This window comes from Pseudophryne corroboree, chromosome 7, assembly GCF_028390025.1.
Source record: "Pseudophryne corroboree isolate aPseCor3 chromosome 7, aPseCor3.hap2, whole genome shotgun sequence".
Lineage (NCBI taxonomy): Eukaryota > Metazoa > Chordata > Amphibia > Anura > Myobatrachidae > Pseudophryne > Pseudophryne corroboree.
The window spans coordinates 247,062,177-247,087,064 of record NC_086450.1 but is presented as its reverse complement, the minus strand read 5'-3'; the positions used below and the strand labels follow the sequence as shown (position 1 = coordinate 247,087,064).

The 24,888-nt window shown below is 46.9% G+C and overlaps 1 protein-coding gene across 5 annotated transcripts in view; it reads right to left on the bottom strand.

The window, feature by feature from the left end:
* KALRN (kalirin RhoGEF kinase) overlaps positions 1 to 19,373 on the bottom strand; it is a 1,402,249-nt gene extending 1,382,876 nt beyond the window's left edge. For 2 of the 5 annotated variants that reach the window (XM_063934074.1, XM_063934073.1), the window contains exon 1: positions 19,089 to 19,373. In XM_063934074.1, coding sequence (XP_063790144.1) covers positions 19,089 to 19,155 — 67 coding nt within the window. In that variant the 5' untranslated portion in view covers positions 19,156 to 19,373. The remainder of the gene's footprint in view (positions 1 to 19,088) is intronic. The other 3 variants (XM_063934072.1, XM_063934076.1, XM_063934075.1) reach the window with 2 other exon arrangements.
* Between the last annotated feature and the right edge of the window lie 5,515 nt (positions 19,374 to 24,888).

Genomic DNA, 24,888 nt, shown 5'->3' with positions numbered 1-24,888 from the left:
GGATTCCGGCGTTGGTATCCTGACCGCCGGGATCCCGACAGCCGGCAAATTAAATGGATTGCCCACAGATGGACTTCATTTCACTAATTATGTGACTTCTGAAGGTAATTGGTTGCACCAGACCTTTTGAGGGGCTTCATAGCAAAGGGGGTGAATACATATGTACATGCCAATTTTCATTTATAAAAATTATTTTTTTATATAAAAATTTTCTCATTTCACTTCACCAATTTAGACTATTTTGTGCCTATCCATCACATAAAATTCAGATAGAAAAAAAAATTTAAATTACAGGTTGTAATGTAACAAAATAGGTAAAAAGCCAAGAGGGGGGTAAAATAAGAATTTACTTACCGATAATTCTATTTCTCATAGTCCGTAGTGGATGCTGGGGACTCCGTAAGGACCATGGGGAATAGCGGCTCCGCAGGAGACTGGGCACATCTAAAGAAAGCTTTAGGACTAACTGGTGTGCACTGGCTCCTCCCCCTATGACCCTCCTCCAAGCCTCAGTTAGGATACTGTGCCCGGACGAGCGTACACAATAAGGAAGGATTTTGAATTCCGGGTAAGACTCTTACCAGCCACACCAATCACACCGTATAACTTGTGATCTGAACCCAGTTAACAGTATGATAACAGAGGAGCCTCTGAAAAGATGGCTCCCAACAATAATAACCCGATTTTTGTAACAATAACTATGTACAAGTATTGCAGACAATCCGCACTTGGGATGGGCACCCAGCATCCACTACGGACTATGAGAAATAGAATTATCGGTAAGTAAATTCTTATTTTCTCTAACGTCCTAAGTGGATGCTGGGGACTCCGTAAGGACCATGGGGATTATACCAAAGCTCCCAAACGGGCGGGAGAGTGCGGATGACTCTGCAGCACCGAATGAGAGAACTCCAGGTCCTCCTCAGCCAGGGTATCAAATTTGTAGAATTTAGCAAACGTGTTTGCCCCTGACCAAGTAGCTGCTCGGCAAAGTTGTAAAGCCGAGACCCCTCGGGCAGCCGCCCAAGATGAGCCCACTTTCCTTGTGGAACGGGCTTTTACAGATTTTAGCTGTGGCAGGCCTGCCACAGAATGTGCAAGCTGAATTGTACTACAAATCCAACGAGCAATAGTCTGCTTAGAAGCAGGAGCACCCAGCTTGTTGGGTGCATACAGGATAAACAGCGAGTCAGATTTCCTGACTCCAGCCGTCCTGGAAATATTTTCAGGGCCCTGACAACATCCAGCAACTTGGATTCCTCCAAGTCCCTAGTAGCCGCAGGCACCACAATAGGTTGGTTCAGGTGAAAACGCTGGAACCACCTTAGGGAGAAACTGAGGACGAGTCCTCAATTCCGCCCTGTCCGAATGGAAAATCAGATAAGGGCTTTTACAGGATAAAGCCGCCAATTCTGACACGCGCCTGGCCCAGGCCAGGGCCAACAGCATGACCACTTTCCATGTGAGATATTTTAACTCCACAGATTTAAGTGGTTCAAACCAATGTGACTTTTGGAACCCAAACTACATTGAGATCCCAAATTGCCACTGGAGGCACAAAAGGAGGCTGTATATGCAGTACCCCTTTTACAAACGTCTAAACTTCAGGGACTGAAGCTAGTTCTTTTTTGGAAGAAAATTGACAGGGCCAAAATCTGAACCTTAATGGACCCCAATTTCAGGCCCATAGACACTCCTGTTTGCAGGAAATGTAGGAATCGACCCAGTTGAATTTCCTCCGTCGGGCCTTACTGGCCTCGCACTACGCAACATATTTTCGCCAATTGCGGTGATAATGTTTTTACGGTTACATCCTTCCTGGCTTTAGATCAGGATATGGATGACTCCATCCGGAATGCCTTTTTTCCTTCAGGATCCGGTGTTCAACCGGCATGCCGTCAAACGCAGCCGCGGTAAGTCTTGGAACAGACAGGATCCTTGCTGGAGCAGGTCCCTTCTTAGAGGTAGAGGCCACAGATCCTCCGTGAGCATCTCTTGAAGTTCCGGTTACCAAGTCCTTCTTGGCCAATCCGGAGCCACGAATATAGTGCTTTCTCCTCTCCATCTTATCAATCTCAGTACCTTGGGTATGAGAGGCAGAGGAGGGAACACATACACTGACTGGTACACCCACGGTGTTACCAGAGCGTCTACAACTATTGCCTGAGGGTCTCTTGACCTGGCGCAATACCTGTCGAGTTTTTTAATCATGTGGACGACTTCTGTGTGAAGTCCCCACTCTCCCGGGTGGAGGTCGTGCTGAGGAAGTCTGCTTCCCAGTTGTCCACTCCCGGAATGAATACTGTTGACAGTGCTATCACATGATTTTCCGCCCAGCGAAGAATCCCTGCAGCTTCTGCCATTGCCCTCCTGCTTCTTGTGCCACCCTGTCTGTTTACGTGGGTGACTGCCATGATGTTGTCCGACTGGATCAACACCGGCTGACCTTGAAGCAGAGGTCTTGCTAAGCTTAGAGCATTGTAAATGGCCCTTAGCTTCAGGATATTTATGTGAAGTGATGTATCCAGGCTTGACCCTAAGCCCTGGATATTCCTTCCCTGTGTGACTGCTCCCCAGCCTCGCAGGCTGGCATCCGTGGTCACCAGGACCCAGTCCTGAATGCCGAATCTGCGGCCCTCTAGAAGATGAGCACTCTGCAACCATCACAGGATGGATACCCTTGTCCTTGGTGACAGGGTTATCCGCTGATGCATCTGAAAATGCGACCCGGACCATTTGTCCAGTAGGTTCCACTGGAAAGTTCTTGCGTGGAATCTAACGAATGGGATTGCTTCGTAGGAAGCCACCATTTTTACCCAGAACCCTTGTGCATTGATGCACTGAGACTTGGTTCGGTTTTAGGAGGTTCCTGACTAGCTCGGATAACTCCCTGGCTTTCTCTTCCGGGAGAAACACCTTTTTTCTGGACTGTGTCCAGGAACATCCCTAGGAAACAGAAGACAAGTCGTCGGAACCAGCTGCGATTTTGGAATATTGAGAATCCAATCGTGCTGCCGCAACACTACCTGAGATAGTGCTACACCGACTTCCAACTGTTCCCTGGATCTTACCCTTATCAGGGAATCGTCCAAGTAAGGGATAACTAAAATTCCCTTCCTTCGAAGGGATATCATTTCGGCCATTACCTTGGTAAAGACCCGGGGTGCCGTGGACCATCCCTACGGCAGCGTCTGAACTGATAGTGACAGTTCTGTACCATAACCTGAGGTACCCTTGGTGAGAAGGGTAAATTTTGACATGAAGGTAAGCATCCTTGATGTCCCGAGATATCATGTAGTCCCCTTCTTCCAGGTTCGCAATCACTGCTCTGAGTGACTCAATCTTGAATTTGAACCTCTGTATGTAAGTGTTCAAAGATTTTAGATTTTAGATTTAGATTTAGAATCGGTCTCACCGAGCCGTCTGGCTTCGGTACCACAATAGTGTGGAATAATACCCCGTTCCCTGTTGCAGGAGGGGTACCTTGATTATCACCTGCTGGGAATACAGCTTGTGAATGGCTTCCAAAACTGCCTCCCTGTCAGAGGGAGACGTCGGTAAAGCCGACTTTTGGAAACGGCGAGGGGGAGACGTCTCGAATTCCAATATGTACCCTTGAGATATTACCTGAAGGATCCAGGGGTCTACTTGCGAGTGAGCCCACTGCGCACTGAAATTCATTGAGAACGGGCCCCCACCGTGCCTGAGCTTGTAAGGCCCTAGCGTCATACTGAGGGCTTGGCAGAGGCGGGAAAGGGTTTCTGTTCCTGGGAACTGGCTAATCTCTTCAGCCTTTTACCTCTCCCTCTGTCACGAGCAGAAAAGAGGAACCTTTTGTCCGCTTGCCAACAAAGGACTGCGCCTGATAATACGGCGTCTTATTTTGAGAGGCGACCTGGGGTACAAACGTGGATTTCCCAGTTGTTGCCGTGGCCACCAGGTCTAAAAGACCGACCCCAAATGTCCCTTTTCAAAGGCAATACTTCCAAATGCCGTTTGGAATCCGCATCACCTGACCATTTTACTGGTAGAATTGGACAACGCACTTATACTTGATGCCAGTCGGCAAATATTCCGCTGTGCATCATGCATATATAGAAATGCATCTTTTAAATGCTCTATAGGCAATAATATACTATCCTTATCTAGAATATCAATATTTCCAGTCAGGGAATCCGACCATGCCAACCCAGCACTGCACCTCCAGGCTGAGGCGATTGCTGGTCGCAGTATAACACCAGTATGTGTGTGAATACATTTTTGGATACCCTCCTGCTTTGTATCAGCAGGATCCTTAAGGGCGGCCATCTCATGAGAGGGTAGAGCCCTTGTTCTTACAAGCGTGTGAGCGCCTTATCCCCCCTAGGGGGTGTTTCCCAACGCACCCTAACCTCTGGCGGGAAAGGGTATACACCAATACTTTTTAAAAAATTATCAATTGTTATCGGGGGGAAACCCACGCATCATCACACACCTCATTTTATTTCTCAGATTCAGGAAAACTACAGGTAGTTTTTCCCTCACCGAACATAATACCCCTTTTTGGTGGTACTCGTATTATCAGAAATGTATAAAACATTTTCCATTGTCTCAATCATGTAACGTGTGGCCCTACTGGAAATCACGGTTGTCTCTTCACCGTCGACACAGGAGTCAGTATCCGTGTCGGCGTCTGTATCTGCCATCTGAGGTAACGGGCGCTTTAGAGCCCCTGACGGCCTATGAGACGTCTGGACAGGCACAAGCTGAGTAGCCGGCTGTCTCATGTCAACCACTGTTTTTTTATACAGAGCTGACACTGTCACGTAATTTTCAACAGTACATCCACTCAGGTGTCGACCCCCTAGGTGGTGACATCACTGTTACAGACACTCTGCTCCGTCTCCACATCATTTTTCTCCTCATACATGTCGACACAAACGTACCGACACACAGCACACACAGGGAATGCTCTGATAGAGGACAGGACCCCACTAGCCCTTTGGGGAGACAGAGGGAGAGTATGCCAGCACACACCAGAGCGCTATATATATATATACAGGGATTACCTTATATAAGTGTTTTTCCCCTTATAGCTGCTGTATGTTTTAATACTGCGCCTAATTAGTGCCCCCCTCTCTTTTTTTAACCCTTTCTGTAGTGTAGTGACTGCAGGGAAGAGCCAGGGAGCTTCCCTCTAACTGAGCTGTGAGGGAAAATGGCGCCAGTGTGCTGAGGAGATAGGCTCCGCCCCCTTTTCGGCGGCCTCATCTCCCGTTTTTCTGTATATTCTGGCAGGGGTTAAATGCATCCATATAGCCCAGGAGCTATATGTGATGTATTTTTTTGCCATGTAAGGTATTTTTATCATGTTTTATTGCGTCTCAGGGCGCCCCCCCCAGCGCCCTGCACCCTCAGTGACCGGAGTATGAAGTGTGCTGAGAGCAATGGCGCACAGCTGCAGTGCTGTGCGCTACCTTATTGAAGACAGGAACGTCTTCTGCCGCCGATTTTTCCGGACCTCTTCGCTCTTCTGGCTCTGTAAGGGGGCCGGCGGCGCGGCTCCGGGACCCATCCAGGCTGGGCCTGTGATCGTCCCTCTGGAGCTAATGTCCAGTAGCCAAGAAGCCCAATCCACTCTGCACGCAGGTGAGTTCGCTTCTTCTCCCCTTAGTCCCTCGATGCAGTGAGCCTGTTGCCAGCAGGTCTCACTGAAAATAACAAACCTAAACTAAAACTTTCACTAAGAAGCTCAGGAGAGCCCCTAGTGTGCACCCTTCTCGTCGGGCACAGAAATCTAACTGGGGCTTGGAGGAGGGTCATAGAGGGAGGAGCCAGTGCACACCAGTTAGTCCTAAAGCTTTCTTTAGATGTGCCCAGTCTCCTGCGGAGCCGCTATTCCCCATGGTCCTTACGGAGTCCCCAGCATCCACTTAGGACGTTAGAGAAATAATGTAACCATAACAACACTATGTGCCAATCAGAATGAGTAAAAGAATTGTAAATGGTTATTGTTCAGCTGTATGCGTCACATTAATGTCATTTATAGTCTGCACCAATACCGTTACATAAACAAGGCCATGCTATCACCATTTACCAGACTATTGGCTCTTCTAAATCAAGACAAAATATTGTTACAGCAGTTACAAAATAATTCAGGATTAGAGGCCTTTAATTGATTAGCAAGGAGTGCATGGCTTTATACTGCCTTCACACGATTAACATTGTATAAACTCTTCCTGACAATTACATCCATGAATCCACTTCTAGCAGAGTAAACTGCTCTCTACATATAAATTATAAGCACAGCTACTGATCACACAAGCTGACACTCTGCCCTCATCCTCCCCTTAATCAGTTGCTGAACTGAAATTTGCATCTTTCCTCTGTCATCATTATACAACAGAAGATAGAACAATCTATGGAACCAATGTCACAATAAAGCAGATCTATATATTTAAGAAAAGACTTGCTAGATTACATCAAAAACAACAAGGATCATTCTTGATACAGGCCAAGCATTGCAGTTCTGCAGAGACAGCATCCACTGAGTGTAACAGATTAGTGTATCTTGCCTTATTATATCCTATCTGTTGTGTGAATAAACCAGACTATGTAAAATGTAATCTTTAAACATTCAGCACTGTAAATGACAGATACAGGAACATAACAATCTGTTTCCAAATCATCAATAATCTGTAACATTAACACCACAGCAGAGAAGGTAGTTGTCATTATCTACATAGTTATACCATCTTAAGAATCAGTTATTTATTGATTATTCTGATCCAGATCCTACATAAAATCAACAAATGATAAAAAGATTAATTTTTTTTAAATAAAAATCTTTAGACAGGTCTACTCAACATACCCAGCAATTGTTATATTACACCAGAAAGACACACTTATATTTATCTGAAAATGGGTGTGGTATAGAAGACCTACAGTAATTAGACAGTCATTAGGTCAACCCCAAATGGTCAGCATGTATTCATTTGACAGGTACATATGGTCAACATGGAAATGTTGAACACAGAAAAGGTAGACACAAGTTTTTGTTTTTTGTTTTTTTAAATGTGCAAATTTCTGTTCTGTGATATGTGACCACCTGGATGGTAAATCAAGCAAGTGATGACAATATGAACCCCCCCCCCCTACAGAGACGGATAGGCTGAAATCTCAGAAATAATGCCTCGCCCATACTTGTGCAAAGGCTCCACTTTATCCCAAACAGAGAACTATTTTTTTTTTTTTTTCAAACATTCTCAGACTTTGCAAATAGATGAAAAGAACATTTAATGAAGACATAGGGGTATATTCAATTGCAGTCGAAAACTGCCGTCTGTCGAAAAGACGGCAGTTTTCGACTTTTTAAGGTCGAATCCTGATTCGACCTATTCAGAGCTTTTCGACAAGTCGAGGCATTCGACTTGTCGAAAAGCACGTGGATCGGCGGAATAGCTGCCGATCCACGTGTTGATGTCGAAAACGGGGCCAAATCCGACAGGTTTTGGCCCCCTTTTCGAGTATCTCAATCCGACATCAAAATGATGTTGGAATAAGATAGACCCGGAGGAGGCGAGGGGGGGGGGGGACCGCAGGGAGACGGGGGGGGGGACAGCGGGCGGGCATACAGGAGATCAGCGCTGCAGCTGGATGTCACTCACCCGCCCGACCTCACGGCAGCTTCCACCCGGCTCCTGCTGCAGCGCTGATCGTAGCTGTGATCTCCTCTGACTGCCGCCGGCTGTCCCCCCACGGCTCGCCAACCCCTCGCCTCCTCCGGGTCCCATCTAAAATTCGACTTGAAAAAGTCGAATTTTAGATGGGATTGAATAGGGGTTGTCGGATCCTTTCCAACAAATGCATGTCGGAATGGATCCAACTTTAGTTGAATATACCCCATAGTTGGTTATATTCAGTAATATTTTCATTCATTTACTAAATTTCATTCTATTTTGGCAAAAAATATGGTGAGCACAAGATTACATTTCTCTCCCCTGTTGGAGCTGCCATTGCTCCAGTGAAGAAAGTGGACACATAGTGAGACATTATGGGGGACACAGGGGGTGGGGGCTGGGGGGGGTTTATCAAGCCTTTATGAGCAGCATGATTAACAGCCCATCTCTAGATTATTACTACATATATAAGAAGCTCACCATGTCTTATAGGCCCTACACACTTGGCGATATTCTGAAAGATATGAACGATCTCGTTCATAAATGAACGAGTACTCGTTCATATCTTTCAGTGTGGAGACTTAAGCGATGAACGATGCGCGTCCCCGCGCTCGTTCATCGCTGGTCTCCCGTCGGCTGTACATGCAGGCCAATATGGACGATCTCGTCCATATTTGCCTGCACTTCAATGCAGCCGGGTGACGGGGGGAGTGAAGAAACTTCACTCCCCCCCCGCCGCCGGGTCGCTCGTCGGCCGTATCGGCCGTCGGGCACATCGCCAAGTGAGTAGGGCCCTTTAGTGAAAGTGCAAGGGTCACTGGGCTTCCCTATGATGCAGTTTTAGAACTGCAGATGGTAAAAAAACAATAACAATAATAATAAATAAATAAATAAATAAACCTACCATTTACAGGTCTGTAATAAAATGAATTCTGTACATGTGTGTCAGCATAAAAAAAACACACACACACACACACACACACACACACACACAATGGGCAAAAATATGAGAAACCGTCCTAGAACAACAGCACTAAAAGAGTCTGTATAATCTACGTGATTTAATAGATGAGGATTCGACAACATGCAATACCAAACCAATCATTATGATGCAAAATGGCTGATAAAAGGTGTTGTCACGTCGTCATGACTCTCCAAAGATCATAGGGACAGAGATCTATGTACATTACAAACATGCGTGGCATCAGAAGTTATATTCCAGATGTAGGCGCTGGATGTAATAACGTCCGAGTTTGCCGGATGTGCGTGTTCCCAGCCGAACTTGGACACTTTTTAAAGTGGCAATCATGTATAAGGCAAAATCAAGCCTTGCAAATGATTGCTGCTTTTAAAAAAATGTCTGCGTTCGGCCGAGAACCCGCACATCCAGCCAACTCGGATTTCATTACATCTGGCCCATATGGTTTAAGCATGGGTTGCAGGAATTAGCATGCATGCCTTCATATATTCCCTATGTAGGGCAAAGATTCACCTTCTCCTTGGATATATGAATTTTGGTTAATATGGACAAACCATAAGTGGTCTCTAAAAGCCAAGGTGAAAATATCACCATCAAACATTAAATTTTGAGCATCATTTTGTTTGTGTCTGTTCAGTAGTTTGCAGTATTTACAATGATTGTACATTTCTGTATAGACTGTGAGGACAAACAAATTCTACCTGTTCACGTGTTTAGAAACTGTAAATGTTATGAGACACAATCAGTGTAAATCAATAAATGGGAGATTTCCGAAAAGAGGTCATGATCTGTGATGCAAAAATGGCAGAGGGCAAAGGGAAGCAATACCAGTCCAGTGAGGTCTATGGCAGCCCTAGAATGGGATGGATGTTCTGCACAGATGAGACGGAACATGGTAACCTTCAGGAACAAGACCTTTTGCTTTACATTTAATATTTACATCTCTTTTATGATTCGTCTACATATATTCAACAATAAAACATAGGTCTCAATTTAACTAGATAATGTTCTGCATGCGGTAAAAAAAAAAGAAGAACCTCTGCTCCGTGGTCACAAAGGCATTCCCAACCTACAGCAGGCATTCCCAACCTTGGTCCTCAAGGCACACTAAAGCCACATACACACGGTGCAATATAATTACCGATATGGACGATGTAGTCCATATCGGTAGAAAACATAGGGCCTAATTCAGACCCGATCGCTAGCAGGCGATTTTTGCACTGCTGCGAACAGATAGTTGCCGCCTACAGGGGGAGTGTATTTTAGCTGTGCAAGTGTGCAAACGCATGTGTAGCAGAACTGTACAAACAGATTTTGTGCAGTGTCAGCACAGCCCAGGACTTACTCAGCCGCTGCGATCGCTTCAGCCTGTTCAGGACCGGACTTGACGTCAGACACCCCGCCCTGCAAACGCTTTGACACGTCTGCGTTTTTCCAACCACTCCCAGAAAGTTGCCACCCACAAACATCTTCTCCCTGTCAATCTCCTTGCGAACGCCCGTGCAAATGGATCTTTCGCACAAACCCATCGCTGTGTGACGATTACTTTGTACCCGTGCGACGTGCCTGCGCATTGCTGTGCATACGCATGCGCAGTGTAGACCTGATCGCCCGCTGTACGAAAAAGCAGCCTAGCGATCAGGTCTGAATTAGGCCTCTAGTGCATATCGCACCGTGTGTAAACACCTTGCGATGCCGATGCGCAATCCCGCGGGGTCAGCATCGCAAAGGAAAAATAGACCGTGCAGGCAAGCCAATATTGACTATATCAGAGGTTCATGCCTCCGGCCACAATATAGTCAATATCGGTCGTTACCCTGCATCGCACAGTGTGCATGCGGCTTATCAGTGCAGGTTTTAGTGATATCCAGGCTTCAGCACAGATGGTTAAATCAAAATAACTGAAGTACTAATTATGTCATCTGTGCTTAAGTCTGGATATCAAAACCTGGACTGTTATGCTGGGTACAGTCTATTGAACGGACGATATATCGCTGGTCCATCAGCCAGTGTGTGCCAACGATATGTCTGGGAACGCCATCGTTCACAGACATATTGTGTCGGCCCTGCAGCACACACGATGACCAATATATCTATAGATATACTGGTACAGTATTGTGTGTGTACGGCAGTTAGCCGACTGCCCGCACACATGCTGCAGCAGCCGGCGGTGATTGACGGCTGAACTGGGCGTGCGCATGTAAATGCCCGCCTAGTTCGTGGCGTCAGTCACGATGGATCGTGCAGTGTGTATGCACAACACACTGCCTGATCAACCTATCCATTGATCTGCAGATATAGCTATCACTGTGTACCCAACTTTAGTGTGTCTTGAGGACAGAGGTTGGGAATGCCTGGACTAAAGTAACATACAAAAGTGGAACAGCCAGAGAGACTCCACTTACAGCAACCAAGAATATTACTGGAGGCAAGGGACAGCACAACAAAAATACTTGCCACATGTAGCAAATATGTTGTTATTATCTCCCTTAATACAGACCAAGGATCAGGAACATGTGTAGTGTAAAATATCCGGGTGGTTTATACATGTACCTGATCCCCTGTAGTTGTGTGTCTCTTCATTTGTAATAAAGGAAGCATATTTGACCCCCTTTTTGCTGTATCAGTTGATACAGACAACAGCTGCTCTTCTTTCTCTGTATGGTCAACTTGTTTATAGTGTTCATTCTAGCACCCTGCAGCTGTCACAAACTGTGCCATTCCTCTTTCCTGCTTGGAGTGTCGCTCTCTGCTCTGCTGCTTCTAGTACACTCTGACCAGTATCTCAGCACACTTTGGTCTGTATCCTAGTGCAGAGATACAGACAACAGTGAGCTAGAAGCACCAGAGCAGAGAGTGACACTCCAGGCAGGAAAGAGGAACTGAATGGGTTGTGACAAGTGCTAGAATGGACACAACTTTTAAACACACTACACCATCATATATATGTTTACTTTCTTCATATATATTTTACTATCTTCATCATATATATTATCCTACCTTTATCACATAAATTACACCACCTTCATCATATACACTAAAGTGCTAAAAGTCATGGGACAGGTGTAAAGTATCGTGTAGGACCCCCTCTAGCCCGCGAAGTGCAGCAAGTCACTGTGGCACCGATTCCACAAGTAGACAGAGGACCTCTGGAGAGATGGTGACCCACATAGGCTGGATATCTTTCCACAGCTCCCTGATATTTGTACGTGCAGCATCATGGGCGTGAATGGACCTCTCGACCATGTCCCATGAATGCTCGATTGGGCTCATGTCAGGTGAACATGGTGGCCACACCATTCGTCAGAACTCTTCAGAATGCTCCTCGAACCTGTCCTGGACAACTTAGGACAAATAACACAGTGCATTATACTGCTGGAATATTTCATCATCGTGGGGGTACATGAAGTCCATGAAGAGCTTCCAATGGTCACCAAGCTCTGCAATGTATCAGTTACATGTCAATGACGTGTTCAGACAGACATTCAGACAGACAATAGAACCTAACACATGCCACGTAAACGCATCCCACACTATTATGGAACCACCACCAGCCTGCACGGTGCCTTGTGGACAACTGGGGTTCATGGCCTCATGGGGTCTGCACCATATCCGAACCCTACCATCAGCCTGAAACAACTATAACCATGACTCACCGGACCACGCCACATCTTGCCAGTACTCCAAGGTCCAATTAGCAATGCTACGAGCTCAGGTTAGGTACTGTGTCTGGTGTCATAGTGTTAACAAGGTCCACTGCTCCCATGTCCCATGGAAGCTAAAGAATGCTGCAATGACCTGCTGGATATGTATGTGGTACATCCTGCATGACTGTGGATGTGATTTAAGCCAGTGTTGCTTGCCTGTTACTACAAACAATTCTGGCTAGACGCCACTGGTCACGATCATTAGCACCTCTGGTCAGCCACTGCGCTGTCCACGGTGAGTGTTATTGCCTTCCATGAGGTATTCCCAGGAAACTTTTGACACTGTAGATCGAGGACTGTTGAATGTCCGCACAACTTCGGAAAAGGAATGTCCCATCCGTCGGGCACCCACCATCATGCCCCGTTCAAGCTCCAATAATTCACACTGGGTACAGAATGGCGCATGCAGTGATGTGGTAGTCTATGGTAAATAGGTGAGTTTTGAGAGAGCATTTGAAGCAATGGAGATTGGGCAGCACTGGACGAGTCTTGGAAGTGGGAGTGAGGGGTTAAAATCAGTGATGAGTTGAGGTGGCAGTCAACAGAAGACTGGAGTGGGCAGTTATATAAATGCTTCCATCTTTAACATATGCTCTCCCATTAGTTTCAATCATATTATCCTAATTGTATCACATATATTATCCCTCCTTTATCAAATATATTATCCCACTTGCATCCTACTGTATATGCTATCCCATCTTCATCACACTGTATAATATTTCACCTGCATCATACACAGTATCTCATCTTCATCTCACATGCTATCCCCACACACACACACACACACATATACCACCTTCATCATTAGCCTATAAAATTATCCTGCCTACATCCGAAAATGTGCTATCCTATCCAACCATCATTATATATTCTATCCCACTTGCATCATATTATCCACCATCATCATATGCTATGTCACTTTCATCATATATGCTATCCCACAACCACACTGCACACCTGATAAAGGCCATATTCCGAGTTGATCACTCGCTAGCTACTTTTTGCAGCCGTGCAAACACATAGTCGCCGCCCACGGGGAAGGGTATTTTCGCTTTGCAAGTGTGCGATCGCAAGTGCAGCCGAGCGGTGCAAAAACATTGTGCAAAACAAGACCAGCCCTGAAGTTACTTATCCTGTGCGATGATCCTAGTGACGGAGGTCCCGGAATTGATGTCAGACACCCGCCCTGCAAACGCCTGATCACGTCTGCGTTTTTCCTACCACTCCCAGAAAACAGTCAATTGACACCCATAAACGCCCTCTTCCTGTCAATCTCCTTGCGATCGGCTGTGCAAATAGAATCGTCACTTGAAGCATCGCACAGCAACGATGCTGTTTGTACCCGTACGACACGCATGCGAATTGCGGTTACGCATGCGCAGTTTTGCAGTTTTTTAACTGATCGCTGCGCTGCGAAAATCGGCAGCGAGCTATTAACTCGAATGACCCCCATAGAAGCTTATTACATCTGCCAGATTTTCCCTAGAAATTAAGTAGTGTATCAGACCTCCGCTGAAACCTCATGGAACCTAATGAAAAACCTAATAAAATAGTTTACAGTGAATGATCTTGAAAAATGCATAATTTTCCACTGCCAGGTCTACAGGACAGTACCGATCACTTGTGTTACACTAATAAAAAAACACGCCAGTTTATAGTGCAATACGACCCTACAAACTATACCAATGCACAGAATGCACACCCCTCCAAAATGGACTGGTCACTAGTATCAGACATACCTACAAAATATACCTGTCCTTAAGGCGGGTACACACTAGCCGATGGTGGAATGTTAGCGATGGACGACTATATCGTCAACGATCTAGCGCATACACACTGAATGTTATCGTTCAACGATAACAATCAGTGACGTCACCGTCGGCATTCCCCAATATGCAGCTCGGACCGACATTGACGGGTTGAGCTGCATGGCAGCTCAATATTGGTGATCGCGGAATGACGTGCGGGAGCACTCATCGTTCATACACACTGGATGATATAAATCTAAAAATAAGCTTCATGCACACTGGTCCTATTTGTCACAAAGACTTAAAAAATACACTAGTCCAGTGCTTCCTAAACTTTTCTGAGTCATGGCACCCTAGAGTATCAGAATTCTTTTCACAGCACCCTAGGTCAAAAATGTATTAATGAGCAATTCAGAAATAAATATTAAATTAAGTAAATTGTGTTTATATGTCACCCTTAGGTTCAGTTATGGGGTGAGGGACAGGATTCACTTCTGTTTGTCCACATATTTTATGATTGGAAGCCACAAGCACTGGTTTTGCCTATTACATTGACCGTAAATAATATAATTTGAATTGGTCCTGGACCACCAACCCAGAGCACCCCTGCAAGCGCTCCGAGGCACCGCAGGGTGCCCAGGCACACAGTTTAAGAACCACTGCACTAGTCCCTAATGTCCAACACAATATATTGGCAAGACACACACAATATACTAGTGACACTGGTCACAAACATAAAATATACAAGTAGTCCACACTGGTCTCCAATGTTACACACGATATACTGGTAAGACATATCGGCCCCCCAGAGTCACATACACACACACAAAATATACTAGTAAAACATACTGGTAAAAAAAAAACTGGTCCAGAGTGGTTCATAAAAGTGCCTGAAGACTGCCTTAACGTAACAGTTTACAGGGAAAACAGCCTGTTCTACTAAAAGGAGATACTGCATATTACAGAAAAACACCCTGCACTGAAGAACATGTTTAAGAAAGTCACACATGAACAATCTATGGGGCAGATTAGATTACGTGGAACTGCAGAAGGCAAACTCTGCCTGAGGTGCAAGCAGAATCTGCCTACTGTAAAGGGGTGTAGTATGGCTGACCGGCGGTCTCCTGACCGCCGGTCAGCTTACCGACGCCGGGATCCCGGCAGCATACCGACGCCGGGATCCCGGCGGGGAGAGCGGTCGCCACGGGTTCTATTCCCACTCTATGGGTGTCGTGGACACCCACGAGTGGAAATAGTCCCTGTTGGTCGGCATGCCGACCATCGGGATAGTGGGTGTCGGGAAGCTGCAGGAGGTCATCTGACCGTCGGTCTCCCGACCGTCGGTCACATGAATACCACCCCTGTAAAGGGGGGTACTCACGGAGGGTATCTGTTCAGATGGTCGACCATGTTATGGTCGACCACTATAGGTCGACATTGACATGGTCGACATGGACACATGGTCGGCGCATGGAAATGGTCGACACATGAAAGGTCGACACATGAAAAGGTCGACATGAGTTGAACTTATTTTTCTTTTGGGGAACTTTTCCATACTTTACGATCCACGTGGACTGCGATTGGAACGGTAATCTGTGCCGAGCGAAGCGGTAGCGGAGCGAAGGCACCATGCCCGAAGCATGGCGAGCGAAGTGAGCCATGCGAGGGGACGCGGTGCACTAATTGGGGTTCCCAGTCACTTTACGCAAAAAACGACACCAAAAAAAGTTAAAAAACTCATGTCGACCTTTCCATGTGTCGACCTTTCATGTGTCGACCATTTTCATGTGTCGCTCAAGTGTGCATGTCGACCATGTCAGTGTCGACCAATAGTGGTCGACCTAATGGCTGTCGACCATTACATGGTCGACCATTCATACCGGAACCCTCACGGAGAGATCCATGCTTAAATTCTAAGCAATCTGACTAGATTGCTTAGATTTTAAGCAAAGATCGCTCGTGTGTACACCCCACACCGATAGCGATGCGCGGCCCCGGGTATCGCTATCGCCGGTGCTAGATTGAGCCTGCATGCAGGCTCAATCTAGCATGTCGCTCATTTCACCCGGGAAATGAGCGGCTCCCCATCCTCCCCTGCATCGCTCAGCACACATCGTGCTGTGCTGAGCGGCGGGAGAGATGTGTGCTGAGCGGTTCACTCAGCACACATCTCTCCCGTGTATATGGCCCTTTATAAGCAGATAAATGAGCAATGGGGTTTATAGAAAAATAGAATTTGACAGCATAGAAGAACCACTTGGCCCATCAAGTCTGCCTTTTTTTTTTTTTATCATTTGGCAAACTCAACACTATTTGAGCCTTAGTTCTTTGTAAGGATATTCATGTGTCTATACCAAGCATGTTTAAATTGCTGTACTGTCTTAAGCAGGTTACACACTAGACGACATTTTAAACGAATCTGCAGATAACGACCATTCATTACGACAAATTCTGAAAAATCGTCCAGTGTGTACCCACTACATCGCTCCGCAGGGCACTAGCAACATCCCCAGTCATCTGTACATGGAGCTCAAACCAGGGATGTAGCTAGCGATTCTCTGCTGCCAAATTTGTATACACTTGCCGATGCCAGCACCACCTCTGATGGGAGGCTATTCCACTATCTGCAAAGTAATTTTTCAAGTTAATTGAATTTACCCCTACGGCATGTCATGAATTGAACTTAGATTTGGTAATAATGTGAATCCGGGCACTACTGTGTGGAATAATATTAATTGGAGACACTACTAATTAATGGTATATTGCAAAATATAATGTAAAACTGATTATATTAATGTATTACTATAACTGTATACATCACCTTCAGCCTCAAGTCCAAATTTTTGCCCTCCTCACTTATCAGACCCTGCCCCCAAAAAATACTAGAGTGAGCACAATACTGCTAAGACACACTGGCACCTCATGTCTCATATAATATATTGGGAAGACACAATGGATCAGAGCATCATACACAATATATCGGTAAAACACACTCAATAGGAGTGTCACACATAAAAAATATACTGGTAAGACAAACTGATCCCTATTACTGAACACCATGTATACTTATAACACCAACTTACTCCCAGTGTTTACAATCTTTTCTTTAAAGGGCACCACAAGGGTTCCGTAGCACTGTATATATAGCAAATTAATATAGTATTTGGGTGATCAGACAGAACAAGTTTACCTGCAAATTACACAATATTACACATACATTATTACCCTTATAGGAGATAGTGTGTTGGACACAAAATACACTGATAAAACACACTGGTTACGGTGTCTCGCATGCATAAACATGCAAAATATACTGGTAAAACCCTAGTTCCCAGTGTCACACACAATATATACAGCTAATGGAACCTACACATTCAGCGACCCGCTGCCGAGCTGCCGGGTGGTCTTCAGTATGCCGGCAGTCGGGCTCCCGGCGACCAGCATACCGGCGCCGGGAGCCCGACAGCCGGCATACCGACACTTATTCTCCCTCGTGGGGGTCCACGACCCCCCTGGAGGGAGAATAAAATAGTGTGGCACGCGTAGCGCGCCACCGTGCCCTTAGCGTGGCGAGCGCAGCGAGCCCGCAAGGGGCTCATTTGCGCTCGCCACACTGTCGGTAAGCCGGCGGTCGGGCTCCCGGCGCCGGTATGCTGGTCGCCGGGAGCCCGACCGCCGGCATATCGTAGTGAACCCCGAGCTGCCAGACGGTTAATACGGTGGGTGACGGGGGGAATGAAGTTTCTTCATTCCCCCCATCACCCGGCTCCATAGTAGTGCAAGCTAACATGGACGAGATTGTCCATACTGGCTTGCATTCGGGCCCGCGCACCGTTCATTGTTGGTGCCTACACTCTGAACGATATGAACGAGAACGTTCATATCGTTCAGTTATATCGCCTAATGTGTAGGGCCTATAAGACATACTGGTCCCAGTGTAAAATGCATAAATATAGTGGAAAGACACACTGGCCCCAGTGACACAGACACACACACACACACACACACACACACAATCACTATACAGGTAGACACACTGGTCCCCAATGTCACACACTGAAACAACATACTGGTAAAACACACAGGGCCCCAGTGTCTCACACGCACAAAATATATTTACTGGTAAATTACACTGGTCCCCAGTGTGATACACACAATATACTGATAAAACACACTGGTCACGGTGTCTCACATACATACACTATACAGGCAGCCTCCCTGGTCCCCAGTGTCACACACTGAAACAACATTCTGGTAAAACACTCAGGGCCCCAGTGTCACACACACACACAATATATTTACTGGTAAAATACACTGTGCCCCAGTGTGATACACACAATATACTGGAAATACACACAATACGCTGGTAAAACACATAATATACACTGGTATCTCACACAAATAATATAAATCACAGTGGTTCCTAACATCTTTCACAAAATACAGTGCTGTTAAGACGCTCTGGTCCCAAATGTCATACAAAATATACTGTAGTGGTAAATCACACTGATCTACGCGTCACAAACACCATATACTGCCAATCCAAATTAATCTCAGGTGTCCTGCATACTATATACTAGTACAGTAAAGCACACTAGTCCTCTATGTCACACACACTGTATTAATAAGGCCGTTACCGGTGTCTCACAAACACAAAATAGGTCTTCGATATGATACACAAATACAAAATAAACATCCTGGTAAAACATAATGGTACCAATATACTAGTAAATCAGAATGGTCCTTGGGTGTCACATAATACAGCTGAATCACACTAACTGGTGTCCGGGATAGACAGACAGATACGAGAATACAGTAATAATCATATAATGAACCAGATACATTGAATAGATACATGATAGTATCAGAGCCAGTGTGGGAGCCCCCTGGCGGGAGCGGCTCCTCTGGCCATCCAAACACCGCTCCATGTTCCCATGTTGTCCCCTGACAATGTCACCCCGCTCCCTGTCAGCCAGTCCCGGGCCCCGGCTCTTACCTGTGCGAAAAAACGCGTCAACCTCGGTGTCTGTGCCGCCCTCTTCCGCGCCTTCCGCCGGGTTCATAGCTCCTGCTGCCTGGCAGCTCTGTCCGAGGGGGTCCACTGTGTGTGAAAACTGGGGGAGGGGGGCTGCGTGTCAGCGGGTGGGGTGCCGGGGGGCACTCCCCGGATCCATCTTCGTGCAATATACAGCAATACAGGAGCTGCCGCCGGGATACAGAACAGCGCAACCCGTCTCCTGTCTCTCCTCCTCCTCCTCCCTCTATTGTTCACATCCTGCTGCCCCCTCCTCCCGCACATGTGACTGTCACATCCTGGGGGGCTCCGGCATTATTATACCCCTATTATTATATGGATTGACCTTCTCTTCCTTCACATATGACTGTCACATTTTAGAGGGGGGGCTCAGGCATTATTATATGCCCATGAAATTTTAAGGACTTACTCCCACTCCACACGTGTGTGACTGTGTCACATCCTTGAGGGATCGGGCATTACTATACACCTTATCATATGGATCGAACCCCCCTCCTCCTGCATCGCATCCTGGGGGAGCTCTGCCAATATTATACACCTGAAATTAAATCCTCCATCCCGCACATGTGACTATAACATCCTGGGCACAATCATACCCCTGTCATGTTATTATATGGACTCACCACCCCTCTTAATTACATGTGACTGTCACATCTTGGGAGCTCTTGCATTATACTCCGGTTATTATGTGTATCTGCCCCCACCCCCCTCCCACACACACATGTGACGGTCACATCCTGGGGTGCTGTGGTGTTATTATACATCTACTACATATTATTAGAGATGTGCAGCAGGCATTTTTTTGTGTTTTAGTTTTGGATTAGGTTCTGTGGTCGAGTTTTGGATTCGGACGCGTTTTGGCAAAACCACCCTTTCGGATTTTTGTCGGATTCAGATGCGTTTTGGATTCGGGTGGTTTTTTTTAAAAAATCCTCAAAAACAGCTTAAATCATAGAATTTGGGGGTAATTTTGATCCTATAGTATTATTAACATCAATAACCATAATTTCCACTCATTTCCAGTCTATTCTGAACACCTCACAATATTATTTTTAGTCCTAAAATTTGCACCGAGGTCGCTGGATGACTAAGCTAAGTGACCCAAGTGGGCGGCACAAACACCTGGCCCATTTAGGAGTGGCACTGCAGTGTCAGACAGGCTGGCCCTTAAAAAAATAGTCCCCAAACAGCACATGATGCGAAGATAAATAAAAAAAGAGGTGCAAGATGGAATTGTCCTTGGGCCCTCCCACCCACCCTTATGTTGTATAAACAGGACATGCACACTTTATCAAACCTATCATTTCAGCGACAGGGTCTGCCACATGACTGTGGCTGAAATGACTGGTTGGTTTGGGCCCCCACCAAAAAAGAAGCAATCAATCTCTCCATGCACAAACTGACTCTACAGAGGCAAGATGTCCACCTCATCTTCATCCTCCGATTCCTCACCCCTTTTACTGTGTACATCAGGGGTTAAAGTGGACGCAGTTCCGCCGCCGTCCCGCCCACCAACAGTACTAACAGCAGCACTCGTACTGTGTACTGTCTGTCACTGTTCTGCCGCACGCGCGCCCCCCCTCCCCCCGCAAAGTGTACTATATACTAAGTGAGCTGCACTGCACTCACAGTCAATCAGGGGCAGGGCTGCTGCTTATGGTCACCATGGATGCGATTCACTGTCCTGGCTGGCGCCCGTCCCCCATCACCGTCTTACTGGCTGACAAAGTTCCCGACTCCGCCCCCTTCTCTCTCTGCTTACTGTTGCTGCAGGCGCTGATAGTAGCCGAAAGGACATAGGATAGTCTCATAAGCAGAGAGAGAAGGGGTCGGAGACGAGCACTTCTGCAGCCAGTAATGCGGGGAGAGGGGACAAAGTAAAACAGGGGCCGGAGTTGGGCACTGTGGCAGCCAGTAACACGGGGAGAGGGGGCGGAGTAATACAAGGGGCGGAGTTGGGCACTTCGGCGCTTCACTACCACGGGGCTGGGGTTGCGGGCGCCAGGGTGATGAGGTGAATCGTGTTCGTGCATGGTGAGCAGCACTGAGTGACTGTGACTGCTCATCTCACTGTCTCAGCCTGAGACAGCAAATGAGCTGTATATAGTGTCTGTGTCATTTTAACTTTGCGCAAGCTAAGGCTGGCTTCTTCTGGGTGGGCTACCGTTGATGCTACATTCAAGTGGCCTAAGATCTTTTACGCCAGGGGGTGGAGCCACGACACAAGGTTGAGGAGCTAGGCCAGCGGGATAGGTCCTCTACTATCCACGCCACCAACTATTACCTTTAGTAATCAGGTGGCGAGCGAAGCGAGCCTGTGTGGGTACTTTTCAGGGTACCCTGTTCGCCTGTAGCTCCTCCACCTGGTGACTTGTCTCCTCCCCTAGTGACGTCAGAATGTCCCTTCTCCCACTCCGATTTAGAACAAACCTTACCATTATGGCTGTGCTGTGGGTCTGCCCGCTCATGTCACTAGACGTGGTGAGAGGGGGTGGGCGGTACTAAAGATTAACCCGCCCCACCTCTAGTCCCTTTCTGGTGGCGGGAAAGAGACGTGATGTCATCACGTCACCTCCTCCTCACGTATCCTTGTCTCCTGATGTGAGGAGAGAGAAAAGCCACACCACCCTTACTGAGAGTGCCCATGCAGACGCTGAATGAAGGGCGAGAGACTGGTAAAAGTTAAAACCAGGGGTTAAAGCGAGCCGGAACGGGGCGGAACTGCGTTCCGTCAGTTCCACTTGGAGATGGAATGCAGTTCCACCTCCGACGACTCACCTCACCCGATGTTAGCCCGGCGCTGCAGGAAGATGCCGAGCACCCACTGAGAGTGTTTTACAAGCGGGCGCCCAGCTCCCTCTCCACAGCAGAAGCCAGAGGCAGGAGCTCACTACTGAGCTCCGGCTTCCGGCTCTGTCAGTGTGCGCTATGCGAGAGATGTCATGACGTCTCTCCCATAGCGCTGAAGAGCGGACACCCAGAGGACTGCAGTGGTCGGACGCGGGAGCGGGGCACGGTGAGTATGGTGTGGGGTTGTTTTTTTTGTTCATATGTGTAGCGGCGCGTCTACTGGGGCTAACTACTGGGGGCAAACTACGGGGGGAATTACTACAGGGGCATTACTACTGGGGGCAAAACTATAGGAGCATTACTACAGGGGAGCAAACTACAAGGGGGAAAGCTACTGGGTGGCATTACTACAAGGGGGCTAAACTACAAGGGGGCTAAATTATTGGGGGATTACTACTTGGGGGCATTACCAGTGGGGGCTAAACTACAAGGGGGCATAATTACAGGGGCTAAACTACAAGGGGGCAAACTACTGGGGGCATTACTAATGGGGGCTAAACTACAGGGGCTAAACTACTGGTGGCATAACTGCAGGGGGCATTACCACTGGGGGCTAAACTACATGAGGGCTAAACTACGGGGGGTATTACCACTGGGAGGCTAAACTAAAGGGGGGTAAACTACTGGGGTCATAACTGCAGGGGCATTACCACTGGGGGATAATAAAGCCAGCCTAGTCCCAGATCTGCTGCAGCAGCACTCAGCCTCCTTTGCTGTCCTCAGACCTCTGCACGCCCACAGCCTCCTCCTCTGCAGTATCTCCGAGTCCCACAGCCTCCTTCACCCCACGCCTACCACAGCCTTCTCATCCAACGCAGACCACTGCCGCTACTAAACAGGTAATCTTACCCTGCTGCTTTTCTCTCTCCCTAGTCCCTACTGTATGTCCTCGCCCTCTCTCTGTCACTCTCCCTGTCCCTGCTGTCACTTTCCATGTCCCTGCTGTCACTCTCCCTGTCCCTCTGTCACGCTATAATGTGAATTTCAGCTCATACCATGTGCTATAATGTGAGTTTCGGCTCATACCGTGTGCTATAATGTGAATTTCGGCTCATATCGTGTGCTATAATGTGAATTTCGGCTCATTCTGTGTGCTATAATGTGAATTTCGGCGCATTCTGTGTGCTATAATGTGAATTTCGGCTCATACCGTGTGGTATAATGTGAATTTCGGCTCATACCGTGTGGTATAATGTGAATTTCAGCTCATTCCGTGTGCTATAATGTGAATTTCGGCTCATACTGTTGGGTATAATGTGAATTTCGGTTCACTCCAAGTGCTATAATGTGAATTTCGGCTCATACTGTGTGCTATAATGTGAATTTAGGCTCATACCGTGTGGTATAATGTGAATTTCGGCTCATACCGTGTGCTATAATGTGAATTTTTGCTCATACTGTGTGCTATAATGTGAATTTCGGCTCATACCGTGTGGTATAATGTGAATTTCAACTCATACCGTGTGCTATAATGTGAATTTTTGCTCATACTGTTGGGTATAATGTAAATTTCGGCTCATACTGTGTGCTATAATGTGAATTTCGGCTCATACTGTTGGGTATAATGTGATTTTCGGCTTATTCTGTGTGCTATAATGTGACTTTCGGCTCATACCGTGTGGTATAATGTGAATTTCGGCTCATACCGTGTGCTATAATGTGAATTTCGGTTCACTCCGTGTGCTATAATGTGAATTTCGGTTCACTCCGTGTGCTATAATGTGAATTTAGGCCCATACTGTTTGGTATAATATGGAACAGGCACCAGTAAGGGGTCCTACTATTGTGGTGCATAATGTGTTTAAGGCGTATATGACGTGGTAAACTACACGGAAGGACACGCCCCCTTCTGAGTGGCCACGCCCCCTTTTCCAGAGCGAGCGCGCCTTCGGCGCGCACATAATTGCAGCCTTCACTTGTCCATACTCGCACTTCAAAATTTCCACCTCAACCACTGGGTGCTACTACTGTGGACATTATTACTATTGTGTGACCACCTTACTATTGTGTGACCACTACCTTTATTGCATGGGCGCCGTGGGTGGGGGGGGTGAGTTCCACCACCTCTCTATGACCACTTTAAGCACTGGTGTACATCCTCCTCCTCACAGAGTATTAATTCGTCCCCACTGGAATCCACCATCACAGGTCCCAGTGTACTTTCTGGAAGCAATTGCGGTAAATGTCTCCACGGAGGAATTTATAATTAATTTTGATGAACATCATCTTCTCTACATTTTCTGGAAGTAACCTCATACGCCGATCGCTGACAAGGTGACCGGCTGCACTAAACACTCTTTCGGAGTACACACTGGAGGGGGGTCAACTTAGGTAAAATAAAGCCAATGTGTGCAAGGGCCTCCAAAATGCCTCTTTTTCCTGCCAGTATACGTATAGGACTGTCTGACATGCCTAAAGTGATGCTGTCACTCATATAATCCACCATTCTTTCAATGGTGACAGAATCATATGCAGTGACAGTAGACGACATGTCAGTAATCGTTGGCAGGTCCTTTAGTCCGGACCAGATGTCAGCACTCGCTCCAGACTGCCCTGCATCACCGGCAGCGGGTGGTTTTGGAAATTTTATCCTTTTCCTGGCAGCTCCAGTGGCAGTAGAAAATGAAGGATGAGTTGTTGGCGGGTCACGTTCCACTTGACTTGACAATTGTCTCACCAGCAGGTCTTTGAACATCTGCAGACTTGTGTCTGCCGGAAAGAGAGATACAACGTAGGCTTTAAACCTAGGATCGAGCACGGTGGCCAAAATGTAGTGCTCTGATTTCAACAGATTGACCACCAGTGAATCCTGGTTAAGCGAATGAAGGGCTACATCCACAAGTCCCACATGCCTAGCGGAATCACTCTGTTTTAGCTACTCCTTCAATCTCTCCAGCTGCTTCTGCAAAAG